The 13,871-nt window shown below is 43.5% G+C and overlaps 1 protein-coding gene and 1 pseudogene across 3 annotated transcripts; one reads left to right on the top strand and one right to left on the bottom strand.

Annotated features, from left to right (window-relative positions):
* Positions 1-3,021: 3,021 nt before the first annotated feature.
* Snrpd1 (small nuclear ribonucleoprotein D1 polypeptide) lies at positions 3,022-13,576 on the bottom strand. Of its 3 annotated transcripts, none has more exon segments than NM_001106163.1 (4): positions 3,022-3,453; positions 7,342-7,533; positions 10,857-10,933; positions 13,446-13,576. In NM_001106163.1, coding segments are annotated over 4 exon segments (360 nt in total). In that variant the 5' UTR covers positions 13,460-13,576; the 3' UTR covers positions 3,022-3,376.
* On the top strand, positions 5,379-5,494 carry LOC120098390 (small nucleolar RNA SNORA17; annotated as a pseudogene).
* Positions 13,577-13,871: the final 295 nt, after the last annotated feature.

Genomic DNA, 13,871 nt, shown 5'->3' with positions numbered 1-13,871 from the left:
TGAGACAGATTATTAGTCAATCCGTCAATCTGGACTATGAGATCCTAGCTCGAAAAACAATCTGGTTTACTGGTTAAGAGCACTGGTTCTCGAAGAAAACTGGGACTTGGTTCCCAGCACTCACTTGCACAACTCAGATTTGACACTCTCTTCTGACCTCCAACACCAGGCACACATGTGGTACACATACAGTTCAACAAAGCAGATGAATCTAAAACAAGAGTATCCACATAAAGTATTAAATCATTATCTCATACATTTTGTTGGATCAGTTTTGATAAAGCTATCTCACCATGGTCAGATGTATAATTTTAATCCCCTATAAACAGCAAAATAAGCATGTTAGTTGTATAAATAAGTACTTGAATTTACCTAATTAGCTAACACTATTAAGACTTGACAGGGCTCAAACTGATTACCCAACAAACTTGTCTCTCACAATCTCTTCAATCTTGGGATTTGCATGACACTTTCACAGTGGCTACTGTTTCAGAGAGGCGAAAGGCAAAAGCCAGTGTGTGTATACTTGGCATGCCTATGTAGGTCAGAGAGCTTCCCAGGAATTAAGTCACCTCCACCTTTTTACATGGCATTTGGGGATTAAATTTAGGTCATCAGTCTTGCTCAGCCTTTACCCATTGTACTAGTTAGTTTTACTCCTGTGAACAGTCACTATAACCAAGGCAACTCTCATAAGGACAACATTTAATTGGGGCTGGCTTACAAGTTCAGAGGTTCAGTCTATAATTATCAAGGTGGGAGCACGGCAGCATCCAGGCAGGCATGGTGCAGGAGCTGAGATTTCTACACCTTCATCTGAATGCTGCTGGGAGAAAACTGGCTTCCAGGCAGCTAGGATGAGTCTTAAGCCCATGCCCACAGTGACACATCTATTCCAACAAAGCCACACTTCCTAATAGTGCCACTCCCTGGGCCAACAATATACAAGCCATCACACCCATCAAACCATCTCACTGGTCATTAAATATTGTAAAAATTATTTTGTGTGCATGTTTACATGCATATGTGCACAAGCATGAACATGCTACACAAATGTACTTATGGAGTTCAGAGTGGGAATTGCTCTCACCTACCAAGTGGATTCCAAGGATCAAGCTCAAGTGTCAAGTACCCATTTACACACAGATATCTCAGTAGCCCAGACCCTACTGAAAAATATATGTACATGGATTTTTTTTAAAAAAAGATCACATACACACACACACACACACACACACACACACACACACACACACACACACACACACAATGTAGCTGTCTTCAGACACACCAGAAGAGGGTATCAGATCCCATTACAGATGGTTGTGAGCCCTATGTGGTTGCTGGGATTTGAACTGAGGACCTCTGGAAGAAGTCAGTGCTCTTTTAAGTCAGTGCTCTTAACCACTGAAGCCATCTCTCCAGCCCCACATGGTTTTCAATGCAGTCATGTCTGTATACCATTGTGCAAGAGGCCAAGTGAGGGTGTTGGATCCCCTAGAACTGAAGTTAAACGGTTGTGAAAAGCCATGTACGTCTTAGGAATGAACGCCATCCCGTGAAGAACCTGTATTGCTGAGCCATCATCTCTCCAGTCCCAGCCCCCACTCTAAAAACTAATGATCCTTGCGAAACTTTTTTACTATGTGTGCATAGTATGTGAAGACTCAAAACAATCTTGGGTGTTACTTAGGCACAATCCACCTTGTTTTGAGAAAGTGTCTCAGTGGCCTAACATTCAGATTAGGTTAGGCCAGCCGGAGAGCCTCAGAGAACCACTTGTCTCTAAACCCCAAGTGCTGGCTTGAAACTATGTAGACCAGGCTGGCCTTGAACTCATAGAAATCTTCCTGCCTCTTTCAGTGCTGGTATTAAAGGTGTACACTACTACACCTGACTTATGCTTGGCTTTTTTGAATTCTTGGTAATGAATTCAGATCCTCGTTTATTTAGCAAGTACTTTTTACAAATATATCTTCCTAGCTCCCAGAAGACGTAATTAAAAAAAAAAACAAAACCCCATATACCTATCAAAAATAATTTTAAAAATACAGATTAAGGCTGTAATATCTTCAAAATGGCTTCCCGTAACATATAATTGGTAATAAGCACTACAAAAATGTATATACTGAGGTCTATCTTCCTCTAAAGTTAACCACCTAAAATAACTTTAAAAAGATTTATTCATTTATTATATATAAGTACACTGTAGCTGTCTTCAGATACATCAGAAGAGGGCATCAGATCTCATTACAGATGGTAGTGAGCCACCATGTGGTTGCTGGGATTTGAACTCAGGGTCTCTGGAAGAGCAGTCAGTGCTCTTAACCGCTGTGCCATCTCTCCAGCCCCTAAAATAACTTCTAACATGAGTGTGGTAACTCAAGCTTGAAATCCCAGTCTATGAGAGATGGATGCCTGAGTGGCTGGAGTCTAAGATCAGTTTTGGTTACACAGAGACTCCAAGGCCAGGGGCTGGACAGATGGCTCAGCAGACAAGAACACTTAGAACAGAGGTCCTAGCATTCCCAGCAACCACATGGCATCTCACAAGCATCTATAATGGCATCTAATGCCCTCTTCTGGTATATAAGCAGAGCACTCATATAAATAGCTCTCTGGGCACCTGTAATCACACGTACACACCCAGTTGTATGCATTTATGCACAAGTAAAAGTACTAAATTCTTTTTATCAAGTCTCCTGATGAGGCCTGGCACGCACACCTTTAACTCCATGCCTGGGAGCAGAAACAAGCAGATCCCTGTGACTTAAGAGGCCAGTCCTGTCTACCTCGTGAGTTCCAGAACAGCCAAGGCTATATTCTTTCTATTGATAACTTCCTCTTCAAAAACACATTAACAGTAACAAAACCAATGTTTGATTTTGTCTGAAACTGGGTTTCTCTGAGTAGCCCTGGCTGTCCTGGAACTGACTCTGTAGACCAGGCTGTCTTGGAACTCAAGAGATCCGCTTGTCTCTGCCTCCTGAGTGCTTGGGAGTAAAGACATGTACCACCACCCCCAGGAAAAGTCATTTATTTTTTTCTTTTACCACTAAGGCTCCATGGAGTAAAACTAAAGAGGATGAGTTTTAGATCTCATCCCAGTAAGAACTTTATTAAAATACCAAGAATTTACTTCATCTCAAAAGGGGCCCAAATAATGGACTCAAAGGAATCAAACCCATGCTCAGTACATATGTATTTCATGCGGAACATACTCTATGAATACAGTAGCCGCTAAAACTTCAATTTGATAATCAGCAGACAACTCTGTCCCTATCCTTATGTTTATTAAAAACTGACAAACAAACAAAACCTGTACAAAAAATACCCCAAATTCCTTATCAATCTGAAACAGCAATCTTGAGAGACATTATCGCCTAGGACCCCCTCTTCCTCTGCCACGACCACGTCCTCTTCCTCTACCCCGGCCTCGGCCTCTTCCTGCAACTGGGGGAAAAGTAAAACAAAGCAGGTGAAATTCTCTTCAACAGCATAGTAACCACCACCACCACCACCACACGGGCTTACCCTGAACCCTTTCCCACTGACATCTCTTAAATTAGCAACTATAATAAAAAGAAATCTTTAATGCAGCTTCTCTCACATATAGACACAACTACCACCATGTAAAAAGCAGGGAGACAAATGTACACCCTATGTCAGATTTCTGCTTATTGAAAAAGCCAAGCAAGTTAACCCAAGTCAGAGCTTGAAAACTTGTTTGGCTTAATCATGACAGAGCCTTGAACACACAGCCATCTCTCTAGCTGGTCATCATGAGGACAAAAAAAAGAAAAGAAAGGCAAGAAAGCAGCACCCCTGTTTGATGTAGTCAAACCGAGGAGTGTAACACCGACACTCCATGGTCAATCAAACCAAAGGTTTGCCACTGAGCAAGCGATATCCCCACACCCTGGTAAAGCCTACATTTATTTATTTTAAAGTTTGTTCTTTTCTAGCCCTGGCTTACTGGACCTTACTTTGTAGACCAGGCTGGCTTCAATCTTACAGAGACAACTTGTCTCTGCCTCTCAGGTGCTGGGATTAACGGTGTGCATTTAGTAAAGGAAGAATAGCTTTCTGAAGAAACTAGGATCTTAGATACAAAGAGCAAGATGATACAAGGCAGAAGGCAAAAAAACCCCCCAAAAAACCCCCGCAAAAATGGATGACATTTGTGGCAATCAGTGAGACCGACAGTCGCCTCAACTCAGGAAGCTTGGCATCGTTTCCTTTACAAAGTAGGTGGGAAAGAAAAGTAGGAGTCACAGACACTGACACACAAAGGCTTGAAATTTAGAAAAACAGCATAAGGTGGGACTTAAAGGGTTAAATCAGTGTTTTTCTTTTCAAGCTATGAATTACAAATGCCTTCCTTTTTAAACTGGCAGGTGGGGGTGGTTGTGGAAACCCCAAAGCATTTGTATTGTTTTAACTAATTCCAGTGGGCTAAGAGGCGAAGTACATTCTTGGCTGGAAGACAAGACTCAAGGTCACCATGCTAACCATCTATAAAACAACGGCCCTTTCTTCTGCCCTGTTCTTCCACTGCTGGCTGACAGTCATGTCTCCCAAACACCCCCCCCCCACATACACATGCATAAATGAATATGTAAAAATAAAAATGCAAAACGATGGGAATGTAGCTAAGTAGTAGATTGTTCATCTTGTACGGGTAAGACCCTCCATTCCTCCAATGTTGGTTCTCAATAAATTGTTTTACTATCACATACGTGTGTGTGTGTGTGTGTGTGTGTGTGTGTGTGTGTGTGTGTGTGTGTGTGTGTGTGTGTACACTTGTGAGGATGCACACTGCACATGTGGAAGACAGAGTACAACTTGTGGGAGTTGGCTTATCTTTCTGCTACTGGTTTGGGGATCAAACTCAGGTCATGAGTTACTTGCATAGCAAGTAATTTTATTTCACTTCTTGGCAGAGACCCACAAGATGAGAAGTCCACCCTCTTTCCCCAGAATGTCCTCTTTAACTGCCTTTATAAAAATAAATAGTAGGGGCTAGAAAGATGGCTCAGTGCTTAAGAGAACTTACTACTCTTCTAGAGGTCCTAAGTTCAATTCCCAGCAACCACATGGTGGCTCATAACCATCTGTAATGGGATCCAGTGCCCTCTTCTGGTGTGTCTGAAGACAGCTACAGTGTACTCACATACATAAAATAAATAAATAAATCTTAAAAAAAAAAATTTTGTGAGAGTCTGTTTTTTTCAGGGATTTGGCCCTGGTTTGACAGCCTTACAATCAGACATGAAGTTGTGATATATAGAAAGGAGAAGTTCAGAAGGAGCTAGTCAAAATATTCTGTATATGTGTATGAAATTTTCAAAGAATAAATAAACTTAAAAAAAAATAACACTGCCCCACCCCCCCAAAGGTGTCACACGTGTCAGTAGATGGCAGAGTGGAGAAGGGCTATGTCTATATCAGTGTTCTGACCTATGAACATCTGAATGATTAGTAGCCTAACATCGCCTGGAAGTGGAAACAGGCTCCCAGGATGAGGAACAAGCCAGAGGCCAGAAGAACCCCGTTTGGCACCATAGGCCCTGTGTAAGAATGAACCCGAGATAGATGACCCTCGCACTTGGGCTGGCCAGTGATGAGTGAGCCCTGAGCAAGACAGGCACCATGGGTCCTCGACAGAGCTAGCCTGAGATCACCACCAGTCTGGTGCCGGGAAGGCATCATGCATGCCCAAGATGACCCCTGCCCAGAGCCATAATGCATAAACAAGACATGGCACTCCTGAGACAACTTCTGAGAAAACCCAGATACTCAGAAACCCCGTGGAAGGTCACTAAGAGGAACAAATAAGTGGTGGTGAAATAGAAGAGAAAGAAGGATGTGGGCACAACTGGAGACTCAAAAGAACCCTGATGTGAGTAGCTAGTGATGCCACAGGGTCCTGACCTGTGCTGACACTAGGACTACATCTGGGTCTGTAGTCTATTACCATCAAAGATCAGGTGAACATACCTTATCTGGACTGCCAGTAAGGGGACTATAGCTCTGAGGGCTGTACAGAGCTGGCCCTAGGGGCATGAGTGCTGAAGAACTGACCCCACCTTTCTGTCTCCAAGCTGCAGTAAACTGGGAAAGCAGGCCCCTCACATTGTGGGTGTTTCAGTGAGCTAGCCAGGCAGGCGAAGATACAAATATGGGAGGCCTGGCTCTACCACTCCTCACCATTTACCTCGCACTACTTGTAATATCCAGGAGACCTAGCCCTGGGGTCATGAGAGCAGTAGAGCTGCTGTGCCCCTCACCTGCTGCTGGACTCAGGAAAGCCAGACCCACGGGAGAGCCAGGGGCTGACCAGCTCAGATACCTCTCAGGCCCAGATCAGGGCTTTGAATTGGTCCAGGCCAACATCTACCTCATCCATGAATTGTTGGGAGTGCTGAAGGGGCCGGTCCTACAGATCCAAAACTATAGGATTTCTATGACACAGGGCAACAATAGAATGAGAGTCCGAGTGAGGTTCCAGTACAAACAGGATAACAGAATACCAGACCAATGACTCATTGCAATGGGTATTTGTAAGCAAAGAAAATATGGACAAAAGGGTATACTGTGAGACACACTGTATACTACAGTTTCCACAAGGAGATATTTTTCCCCCTCTGTTGGGAGGGAGGTTGCAAGGTGGAAGGCAGCTGAAGGGCAAGTATGAGGAGAGGGGGAGATGAATGGGATTAGGTGCATGAGGTGAAACTCACAAAGAACCCATAAAAAGTTAAAACAAACAAAACTAACATGGTGTATAGTGGCACATGCCTTTAATTCCAGGCAGATCTGAGTTCAAGGCCAGCCTGGACTACAGAGTGAGTTCTAGGAAAGCCAGAGAAAGTAAGTGTTTGTGTCACAAAATGGGAAACCTACAGTTAATATTCTATCTTATGAATGAAAAAAAAAAAAAAAGACGTCAGAAAATAAAGCATGCGCTGACACAGATAACAAGGTCAAGACTGCTGTCCTGGAATACAGAGGAATACAGAATAAAAAGACAAAGTTAAATTAGCTGTATGGGTTAAAAAAAATTCACAATGAATTTACAAGTATTTATCAAGCATCTAAACAAGTGGTAGAGGGAGAGGATAGGGAAGCCATGCAGCCAGCCCCCAAATCTAGACTCCATGGAAGAAAAGAACAGCAGAGAGGACTGGAGGGCTGGCTCTTCTCCACAGCAGCACCAGGAGCTCTGCATAGCACATGTACTAAGACAAGCACACGATGTTCTGAGCGACAAGAGTACCATTGTTCACAAACATACTTTGAACAGTGAGTCACACTATATATAAACACCTTTACACTTACCAGCCTCTCTTTTCTTAGACTTCACTTTAGGTTCGACATCCACAAGTAGTGTATCTAGAGGTAAACTGTCTGGTAGAATAAAATACCGAATGTTATTGCCTCGAATACTCAATGTTTCCAACTGTACAGGCTCTCTGTTCTTCAGGGTCATTTTCACAGCTTTAAGGTGCGTATTCATGCTGACATCTACACCTAAAGGGGGGAAGCAGAACAATTACCAGCATGATAAGAAGGCAATCTACCTTGTGGAAATAACACCCTAGGGAGTTCTTTTTTTTTTTTTGGTTCTTTTTTTCGGAGCTGGGGACCGAATCCAGGGCCTTGCGCTTCCTAGGTAAGCGCTCTACCACTGAGCTAAATCCCCAGCCCCCACCCTAGGGAGTTCTTAACTGCTGTGTCACAGGTCAGTTCCTGTGACAACTGAATACACGCACAATGGGGGAAATGCCAAATACACGCACAGTGGGGGAAATGTCAAAAGAAATCAGTAATGTTCCCTTCACAACGACTTTTCCTAGCCATAATGCTTCTGTACAGAGCTGAGTGCACGTACAGAACTGAACGCACTGGTGGTGTGGTTAAGTGACTCCTGTAATCTCATCATTCAAGAGGCTGAGGCACAAGGAATGCACGTGTTCAAGGAAAGCCTGGACAACAAAGAAAGAACCTATGTGCAGACAAAGGAGACGAGCTCAGCAAGCTATGAAGAGCCATGAGCCCACTACCTTCAGAACTCAATTCTTATCCCAGGATTGGATAGTGTTTGCAGTAAAATCCTCCCATTGTCCCCATAACTTCCTACCCTCTAGCATGCCACAGGTCTTTCTTCTTAAAGACCTATGGTATTTTTCCCATCACAGGTAATTTTCCCTATCACTAGGAACTCTTCCCCCACTTTCCTGAGACAAAGTCTATGTGCCCCAGCTGGTCTCATACTTGTAATTCTCCTGCCCAAGTCTCTCAAGTGCTTGCTCTACAGGTACTCACCATCATACGCAACTTAACACACCTATTTAGTTACTTACAATGACTTTTCAGGGGCCAGAGACACGACTCAATGGTAAGTGTGCAAGGCTCTTACAGAGAACCAAGTTTCTCTTGGAACTTGGAATCAGGAGGCTCAGAACTAATTGCCCGTAACTCCAGCTCCAGAGAGACCCAGTACCTCTGGCCTCCAAGGCCCCTGCACTCACATACATACAGAGTTCTAAAACAGTCTTAGGACAATGTATTAGTATGAGTATGGTTATATGGGAAGGCAAGTGTCTGTGCGCTATGGTGCACGTCTAGAGATCAGGAACCACAACAATCAGTGTGTGCTATGGTGCTATGGTCTAGAGATCAGGAACCACAAGATCAGTCCACTCTTTCGTCTGTGTAGATCCTGAGGCATGGACTTGGCTGTCAGGCTCGGCAGCAGATGCCTGTACCAAACAGCTGAGCTGACACTCCCCCTATCTTGTTTTCTGAGACGGAGTCTCTCAGAACTTGAATTACAGGTCTAGAAGTACCCAGCTTTGGGGAGCTGGGGTCTGAACTCAGGCTCTCAAGCTTGTATAGTGAGCACTTCCCAACTAGATCATTTGTCTGGGTCCTTGTTATGTCTTTCTAAGTGGAAAGGATTTGTTTTTGTGGTGCCATGGACTGAATCCAGGACCTCAAGCATTCTAGGCAACTGCTCTATCACCTTGTAATACGCCCTTAACTGAGCCTGTCTGTATATTTGTTTTTTTCTGTTAGACAGGCTGTTACTATGTAGACCAGAGTTGCCTCAAACTAAGGGTTCCGCTCCAGCCTTCTAAGTATTGGCATTACAAGTATGAGCCAATGCCAGGCTCACCTTACTGCTCTTTTCTCTAAAAATTCACTACTACAAATCCTTTCTTTGCTAGGCAGGAGTGAAGCAGCAGAGGTAGGTCAATCTTACCGAGTCAAGGCCATCCTGCTCTACAAACCATGTTCCAGGACAAACAGCTATACTGAAAATCTGTAACAAACAAACAGAACCCCCCCCCCCAAAAAAAACACCCAATAACAAATGCTTTCTTTTTTTTCTCCGAAGAAGGAAGTTCTCTTCTTTCCTAGATAGTCTTAATACATTCCATCTCCTCTATATGCTTATGTGTATACATTCATATAAGATACAGAAACGTATGTTAGTGGTTTGTTTTGCTTTTGTATTACAGTTTTCATTGTTAGATTTTGACAAGAAAAGGGGGGGGGCGCAAACATGCCACTCTGGGGTTCGGGAATATAGCTCAGCTGGTAGTATACTTTCTTAGCATACATGAAGCCCTGGTTCCAATCCCTATTACTAAATAAAGAGGTGTGGTGGGCATGTCTGTAATACCAGCAGCCAAGAGCTAGAGGCACAAAACCAGAAGGCATCTTCAAATATACACAGTGAGTTTGAGGTACATTCTAGAATACATAAACCCTACATCTAAATAAGGAGAACGAGGGAGGAGGAGGAGGAAGAAAGAAGAGGAGAGGACAAGATCTTTCCCAATGCTGTTCTACAGAAAACAGACCAAATCCATCCTCAAGAAACTTTAAGGAGGGCAGCAACTGTATACGTCCTTAGATATGCAGACTGCGCACATCTAGAAACATAAACAGGCAGCTCCATTCACAATTAGCATTGAAAACTCCTAGAAAAGCCACAAAATGCCATCCCATTTTCTCCTGGTTTACTAAAACATTGGACCTACCTATTAAAAACTTAGACATCTACAAGCTCAGTATTTTAGAGAATAGAAACACATGTTAAGATACTATTTTTCCCCCTTCAATAACCACTTAAAAGAAAGTTTTAGGAGAAAATAATAAAGGATGAACAATGATAAAAATCAGTTCATATACACAAAAATACCATAGTAAAATATCATATATAATTAACATAGGCCAACAACAACTTACAGTCAAACATGAAACACAAAAGCACAAGTCTCAGATGTGTTTTGGAGGAAGCAACATTCTATGCAGAACACATGCAAGCAAAAGGTACACAAGGCAAGAAAACAGGAGCAGCACCAGCAATTTGGTTTAGTTGTAGTGCAAGAATGTAAGAGGAGGGGGTTGGGGATTTAGCTCAGTGTTAGAGCGCTTGCCTAGCAAGCGCAAGGCCCTGGGTTCAGTCCCCAGCTCCGAGAAAAAAAAAAAAAAAAAAGAATGTAAGAGGAGTCAGGCTGGAGAGAGGGCTCAGCAGGTAAGAGCACTGGCTGCTCTTCCAAAGGACCTGGGTTCAATTCCCAGCACCCACTTGGCAGCTCACAGCTCCAGGGTAACTCCAGATCCAGGGATCCAATAGCTTACACCGACATACATGCAGGCAAAACATTAATGTACATAAAATGTTTTAAAAAGATGAGGTTTAATTAAGTTCCATTCAGTAATTCAGACAAAAAGAATGAAACAAAAAGAACAACGCTCATTAAACAAACAAAAGGAAGAAAACAACAAACAAAAAACCTTAAACAAAAACATTTCAGAAACAGTCTTCTCAGTCTTCTCACCTGTGATTGTTCCATGGACTTGCGTTCCATTCTTCAATTCAATGGTTACGGTTTCATGACTCAATTTCATCAAAAATCTATAAAAAGAAATAAAGTCCTGATTTTTTACCTTAACATTTTAAGTCTTTTGATGAAGTCGGTAGAGTAAAAATGCTAGAGATCAAAATCTTTAAAATGCCACAACAGTTCATATGGGGTCTGGATAGCTAACCAGCAGTGCAGAGCACTCCCCTCTCTTGCAGAGGACCCAGTTTGAGTCCCAGAACTCACACGAAAGCTCACAAACATTTGTTATCTTTGCTCCCAGAGGATCTGGAGGCCTACGCTGACCTTAGGCACCAGGCAAATTTGTGATGCATACATGCAGATAAAACATTCACACATAAAATAAACATCTTAAAAATAATTCTTCATAATAAATACACAGTGCTTAACTTTTTCTGAACCAAACTCATAAACTTATAAAAGAATGAAGCAATAAACTTTCCTCTGGCATCTTTGGGCGTTACTGGGTCCACCTGCAGCTCACAGGCTGCAGAGCACTCAAATAAGCTTTCACCCGAGTCTGTAAACTTGGGCTGTCCTGAGCTTCCGACTAGAGAATACTAGAAAGAGACTATTACAAAACAACCTTAAATGAAGATATCTCAAGATCCTGGAGTAGCACTGGGAGTGGTGGTGCATCCTTTAATTCCAGTGCTTGCTAGACAGACAAATGGGTCTCTGTGAATTGGAGGCCAGCCTGTTTTACATAGTGACAGTGACATTGTCTCAACAAACAAAAGACCCTAGACTAATTTTCAGACACAAAAAGGAAATAGAATTCTAATTGATAGCATAAGATTACATGGTAGAAATAAAGAACTTCTCTTTTCCTGCATTTTGGTAAACAGGGATATTATTCTAACCCACAAGCATACATGTAAGATTCTACTTTACACAAAGTAGGCTATTCTTTAATGGCATCAATAGTACTTGGAGCTTATTTAGCAGTTTACACTGGGGATAATTCCCTAAAAATAAATATTCCAAGAGCTAGATAGTAATCTACTATATGGAAATGTCAACTACCCCACTGTGAATGATGTTTTCAACTTTCTGCCGTTACAAACCCATTTATGCAGGCCCTCACCAGTAACAATTAACAATCTCCCAATTTTCTATCTATGCAAAAAAAGAAAAAACGGTGGGGGAGGGGTGTTGGGAAGAAGCACAGCAAGCCGGTATATATGCACAGAGGGTGAACGCTTGCTGCTGCCAAGTCTGAGGATCCCAATAATGGAGAACCGACTCCTCCTACGGGTCCTTTCATCTTTGTGCACACAAACTTCCCCCATAAATAAATGCAACTCTTTTTTTTGAGACAGGATTTCTCTGTGTAGCCTTGGCTATCCTGGAATTCATCAGGATGGACTTGAATTTACATAGATGCTCCGGCCTCTGCCTCCTAATTTGTGGCACCCTCCACCCTGCACATAAATATAATCTCAAAACCCAAACTAAATCAAACCATGGTAGTGCATCATTTAATACAGCTCTAGGGAGGCGGAGGCAGGAGGATCTCTGTGAATTCAAGGCCAGCCTGGTCTACACAGTGAGCACCAAGCCAACCAAGGAGCACACTCGCGCACTCTCTCACCCCAAAACCAATCATTACCACTAACAAAATCAATTAATTGACTAAAATATCGAGCAGGGCCATCAAGTTGGCTCAGCAGGTAAAAAGTACTTGCTGTAAAGGCTGAGGACCTGAGTTTTAATCCCTGAGACCCTGGTGGAAGGCAAAAACAAATTACCAAAAATTGTCTTATAACATACCTGTGCACGAGCACACACAAATAGTAATTTACTTTCTAATGAGCAAAACCAAGAAAAATGTATGCTTGTAATCTAGCACTTGGGAAGCACTTTAAAGTGTCCAAAGGCATTCTGGTCAACTACAACAGGTCTTGACACAAGAAACTAAATATTTCTAAAAACTGGCTTAGATATTATATACCCTGCCCCAGACTTGGCCACAAGTCTGTAAGTTTGGAATTAATCAAACCAGCAAACAAGACTCTAGTTAGGCTCCACTTCCGACATAATCTATGCAATCAGGAGAAATTAACTTGTTACCTTTTGCCCCATCCAGAGACACTTTGTCTTTCCTGAGTCAGAAGCCTACATTAACGAGTTACATGCTTTGGTCGGTCAAAATTAAGGAGAACTTAATCTAAAACGTCTTGCAAATCGGCGTCGTTATTTGCAGATAAAACCATCCTACTTCTAAATCCTCGTCACTGCAAGTGCTCCGACTCGCCACGAAAACGGAGGGACCACTGCTCCGTTTAAGTCGCCGGATGAGAAGTGGACAGAGACGGCTTGGCCACTTCATTCCTGTAAGACCGGAGGGGGTTTGAACGCGCCGGTCCCTTGCCCAGGGTTCTGGGCGACGAGCAGGGCGCGGCGGGGCCCGGGCGCCGGAGGCCGTTAGCAGGCCGCGCGCACGCGGCTTTCCCGCCTCCCTGGGAGCACAGCGGCCCGGCCTCCTAAGCTGGCCCAAACTCTCTACCCGCCGCTCTCCCCCAGCCAGGTAACCCTCCTCACCTCACGAGCTTCATCCTAGCGGCGCAGTCTCCCTTCTAGTCCAACTGTCCACGGAATTCAGGCTCCAAAGACCCACAGACTAGGAGTATGAATGGCCGGAAGAGCGCGCGGAGACCTGCGGATGCGCGACGAGAACGCGGAAGCCGCGCTGCCTTCCGGCCACCGGGAGAGCGACAGCGGCTCCTAGCGACGGGAGGAGCGCTTTGCGCCTTCGGAGGGCGGAAGGGCTGGTGGACTACACCTGCAGGAGTCCGAGACCACTTATGAATTTATTAAAACCAGTTGTGAAGGCCTGGAACTTTCACACGTCAAAGGAGGAAAAGTTCTGAGAGAAGCCCTCCAAGATCCGAGCCTAATCCTTGGGATCCACATGTTGGAAGCAGGGAAATCAATCCTGCAAGTTGTCTTTCGTTGGCTAAGCTAAGC

The sequence above is a fragment of the Rattus norvegicus genome, chromosome 18 (genome assembly GCF_021556685.1).
Source record: "Rattus norvegicus strain SHRSP/BbbUtx chromosome 18, alternate assembly SHRSP_T2T, whole genome shotgun sequence".
Classification (NCBI taxonomy): domain Eukaryota; kingdom Metazoa; phylum Chordata; class Mammalia; order Rodentia; family Muridae; genus Rattus; species Rattus norvegicus.
This window is presented reverse-complemented; position numbering and strand designations above follow the sequence as displayed.